The sequence below is a fragment of the Cynara cardunculus genome (assembly GCF_001531365.2).
Source record: "Cynara cardunculus var. scolymus isolate 2C chromosome LG 12, CcrdV1, whole genome shotgun sequence".
Lineage (NCBI taxonomy): Eukaryota > Viridiplantae > Streptophyta > Magnoliopsida > Asterales > Asteraceae > Cynara > Cynara cardunculus.
This window is the reverse complement of record NC_037539.1, coordinates 13,018,845-13,023,980: the sequence shown is the minus strand read 5'-3', so window position 1 is coordinate 13,023,980 and position 5,136 is coordinate 13,018,845. Positions and strand designations below refer to the sequence as shown.

The 5,136-nt window shown below is 41.3% G+C and overlaps 1 protein-coding gene across 1 annotated transcript; it reads right to left on the bottom strand.

Annotated features, from left to right (window-relative positions):
* Nucleotides 1–926: 926 nt before the first annotated feature.
* LOC112523713 lies at nt 927–1,355 on the bottom strand. Its single transcript, XM_025133396.1, has one exon. It carries the CDS (start codon nt 1,353–1,355, stop codon nt 927–929), a length of 429 nt encoding a protein of 142 aa, XP_024989164.1.
* Nucleotides 1,356–5,136: the final 3,781 nt, after the last annotated feature.

Below are 5,136 nucleotides of genomic sequence, written 5' to 3'. Positions count from 1 at the left end.
TAAGTAGCCCCAACTAATTGATCAAACAAATCATCAATTCTCGAAAGAGGATACTTATTTTTGATTGCTAATTTATTCAGTTCCTGATAATCAATGCACATTCTCAATGATCCATCCTTCTTTTTTACGAATAACAGCAGCGCACCCCGTGGAGAAGTACTTGGTCCAACAAAACCTTTATCCAGCAATTCTTTCAATTGTGACATTAACTCCTTTAATTTAGAGGGAGCTAATCTATACAGTGCACGTGCAACTGGCACTGCTCTAGGCAGTAATTCAATCTGAAACTCTATTGATCGATCTGGAGGTAAACTTGTTAAGTCTCCTGTAAATACTTCTGGAAATTCTCTCACAACTGGAATATCCTCCATCTTTTTCTTTTCTTTCTTTATGTCAATTGCATAGGCAAGAAAGCTAACACATTCTTTCTGTATGTACTTCCAAGCCTTTAAAACGGAAATAAGGCTGGAATAACGATCCCGCCGGTCCCCATAAATTATAACCTTTCCCTTTCCTGGTAAGTCTATGTGGATCATCTTTTCAATACAGACTATGTTAGCTTGATTTTTAGCTAACCAATCTATGCGCACAATTATTTCAAACTCTCTTAAGGGTATAGGAAATAACTGTATGGGCACCTCACACCCTTCTATACTTATGAAACATTCATCTATCATTTCCTTAATCGATACTTCACTATCGTTGATGTCTCCACTATCAATACCTCTTCTAACGTTTTAGATTCTAATTGCGCACAATTAACACAAATGATCGCGATACAAAAGGACGATTTGTACCAAAATCAAATAAAACTTTGGCACAGACTGAGTTAACAAAGAATGAACCTGTGACCACTTCAGGGTGTTCTTCTGTCTCACCTCTCGTCATCTGAAAGGCTCGTCCTATAGCAATCGATCCACCACGTCTTATTTCCCACGACCATTCGGAGCATTACGATTAACTGCTGGCCCGTGGTTAGGTGGAACATAACTAGATCCTTGGCCCCCAGAATATCCAAATCCTCGTCTCCCAACAAAACCAGACCCTCGTCCCTTAGCTTGCGGACAATCGACGTTCACATACTGAGAGGAATTGCAGGTAAAACATCTTCGCACCATTCGACAATTTCGAGCTATATGACCTGATTCTTGACATTTAAAACATACTCGTGACTCGATATTGTAGCTTCCTTGATGTACTTTATGACATTGTGTACACACCTTATCAGTAAACCTTGGGACTGGTCGATTCAGATTTTCAGTAAACCTTGGTCTACGAAAATCAGTCGTTACGGCTTCCCCTTTTCTTTTATCCCCAACTCTTTCTTGTGGTTGGCGATTAATATGCTGTTCCATAATTTCTGCAGCGTTAACCGCTGCCTTAAATGTCGTTGGATTTCTATATATCACATATTTTCAAAGATTAGACTCTAAACCCCATATGTACTTTCTAACTTTACTGCTTTCAGATACAATATATGCTTTAGCAAACCAGGACTGTTCCATGAAGACCTCCGTATATTGACGAACTGACATGTTTCCTTGTTCTAGTCGAAGGAAATCATCTTCTAACTTTTGTACAGCCGCTTCAAGACAATATTGCATCTTAAACTTCACCACAAATTCCTCCCATAACATAGTTTTCAAAATATTTGGATCTGAACTTGACAAAATCTCCCACCAATATAGAGCACTTGACCTTAGTCGAGACAAAACAACATGACTTTATCCTCCTCTGCACTTTTACTGATTTGCAGACTTATTTCAACTTCTTTAAGCCAGCACATGGCTTTAACAGGATCACGTTCTCCAGAAAATTTAGAAGGTTTACAAGCAAGAAACATTTTAATATCCCCTCCTATTTGAACTAAGGATGAAGTAAGGGGTATAGATGTATCTATTTCCGGTGTACTAGTTCCGACTTCTTCCTGATAACCGAGATCCCTTACTTCTTCTTGGTTATTTTTTGTCGAACATCCCAACAAACTGACCAAAATTTCTTGAAATTTTCCCAATTCAGCTGCCAATATTTCCTAAGTAATAAAACTAGGATCAGAAGCATTATTTCTACCTCTTGCTCTACCTCTTCCATGTCCTGACATAGAACTCTCCTGTACCGATAATTCTTATTCCAATGAGTCTTTGGTTGAGTATTTTTCCCCTTCCTCGACCCTTACTTTGACTTCGTGTTTCGATTGTCATAACGTTTTCCGGGTCCACTTCTTGATTTATCATTCCTCTTCCCCGACCTCTTGAATGGTTTGGCCAGATTTTACTTTCTTCTTGGTGGCTTGATCAATTTCTCGGTCAACGAAAATTGTTGATTTGGAACCCTAGATGTAGATATGAGATGTTTGAGATGATTGGCGTTGGTGATAGTGAAATTGAAATCAAAAAAGAAAGGAAGATGGAGATATGGAATCGATTTGGAATCCATGTAACTTCCTAAGAGAATCATTGTACAAAACGACGAGCTCTCCCTGTGTTAGAACCCAGATAAACTTAATTGACAGAAATATTGTTTGCGTAAAATAGGAATTAAGAACAACAAAGTATTTCAAATGACTAAACAGAATATTCAAAGAGGAATGTAAAACAGTGAATAAACTTTGAATATACCGAATGCTTTTATTGATAAAAGATGAACAATTTGAAGCACGAAAGTAATCTCACAGAAATTGCGTATAGTGTAAGTCGGTTCCTTTAGGTACTTTAAACCTGAGGAGGAAGCATCCTTATATATGCCTAGGTCTAAGAAACTATGCTAAATAAAAGGCATGGAACTCTGAGCTGACTGGTCTGCATCCTTATCTTTGACTTCCCTTGAATAGCAGAGCAGACTTGGTCAAGCCGCCTTAAATCTGTTAGACGCTTACGAGAATGTCTGGGCTAACACACGCACGTTCCATGGAGAAGGTAGCCAGAAGCTCTGCATGTACTATGCAAAGGCTCTGCATATGCAGAAGATCTGCATGTACTATGCAGAGGCTCTGGGTCTTGGAGTTGTTCCTTTAAGTCAAGCGCTTATGCTTTTTGGTGCACAAGGCTTGAGCGTTCACGGAGATAGAGCGCAAGATCTGTATGAATGGAACCTTTACTCTGAGTAAGAGCTCTGGTTCTTGATCTTCTGCATGAGAGCTCTTAGCTAGGCAACTTCTATAGACTAAGTCCTATTGACTAGAGCAAGATACTTCTTACTTACACTTTCACAAGTTGGGGTCTAACAATCTCCCCCTAAGTGTAAATAAGAAGAACTCTTACTTGATTTACAAAATATAAGTCTAATCGAAGACAGAGGTTAAAAGGAACCTCTGGTTTACATTAACTATCTAAAGAAGTACAATGCGAATGGAAATGGAAATTACATCGATTTAAAGACAAGAAAGTACTTACAAAAGATAGGAGGTCTAAACTCTTTGAAGTCTAATGAACTTCCTAAAAAGTTCACGAAACTCAAGCATATTTCGAATTGACCTTAGGATAATTTTGGTTCGCTCCTTTGCTCCAGGGGAGTTGTCTTTGCTCCTGACTAGATTGTCTCTTATATAACGCAGAGTAGAGTTGGAGTACTTGTAATTTTGGTTGTCTCGAAAGAAGATCTTCTATTTATGCTCGTTTCGAAACACCACTCCCAGTTCTGGTTCCACCAAAACCGTCCAGGAGGGGATACTGTTGATGCCCTGCAAGTCTTCATTTGGAGCAGCGACTGTCAGTTGATCCACTCCTAGATCCAGCGCTAGTTGGAAATCGAACTTGCTTCTGAAGTCGAGCAGGTCTATCATTGTTTGGCGAACGACAGAGTTGGCAACATCGTATTTGACTCCCTTGTCCTTCTTGTGATATGTGAAGTAGAACAGATGTAGAAGATCCCATGGATTTATATTAATAAGGTCACAATCTGTGAACCTACAGATCCATCCACGAGATCTCTCTACTGTGTACTCGTAGAACATAATCTAATTTTGCGCGAAAGTGCGCTTCTTTATGTCGAGGACTTGCTTTATTCCATCAACAAAGTGGACTGTAGTGATAGGCTGAGTGTAGCGATCTAGGAATCTCTACCTGATGTGCTCTTGAACCATAGGATGAAGACTGATCTTCTGGACCGGTGTCTTTTCTCTTAGGTTGTAGAAGAACTGGTAGATGTCCTTGCTGTTTGCCTTGTCCTTAATGGGTTTGTCGAGGGGTGTTGGCGTGAACATGGCATCCATACTTTCCTTGATCTTTTGGACACAATCAGAAGGATGCTTCCGTTTTTCCCCGCTGGTTGTGCCTTCTAAGTCCGCTTTGTTTGGATTGACAGGTACCTGCTGCTTCATAGCAGGAGTGACAACCCTGGTCCCTTGAGTAGGGACCCTTGCTCTGTGTGTTTGAGGATATGGTGGAGGAGCAACAATAGTGACTTCTTCTAGAGGAATGGCAACTGGAATGTGCAAAAGTGATGGATCAGCCACATTCACAACTACCACCTCTTCTTCTTGTTCTTGTGCTGGAGCAGCGGTGTCCATGGCGTATTCAGTTGACGAGGACAGAGCCAGGTCAGAATTAGATGATCCATAGACAGATAAGAGATCTCTGACCTCTGTGTTCTTTTGTAGCCCAGCTGGCTCTGCTTGTGACGCCATGGGCATTTTCCCTTTGCGAAGTGCCTCTGCATTGTCTGGCGCTGGTTGGTTTCGTGTCCTCTGCCTTGAAGGATCTTGAGCTGGTTGGCGTGGGGCAGAGGACGTTTGTGCAGAGGGTGCAGCCATAGGTGTTGCACTTGGAACCGCTGTAGGATGGTTCTCCCCCTCTTGATGATTTTGAGGACCAGACAAGTCTGGGTCATCATCATCGTCAAGTCGCCTCCTCTTCGATGGTTCTGCACAAGGAGATGGATCCATTCATCAATTTGGCCTCTGGTCCTCTGCTTGAGGCATTGACTTGATCCTCTTATCAATAACTTTGAGGAGTTCATCGGCTGCATTCCAACCTTTTGCATTTCATCATCCGAGCGGTAATTGAATCTGGCCAGAGTATCATTGATGGCCTTCGCTGCGGCTATGGCTTTGCTATTGAAGTCTGAAGTGAAGTCCGCCACCTTCTGTAGAAGTCTGTCACCCAGAGAATGCATTGCGCTCTATGTGACATAATCCAC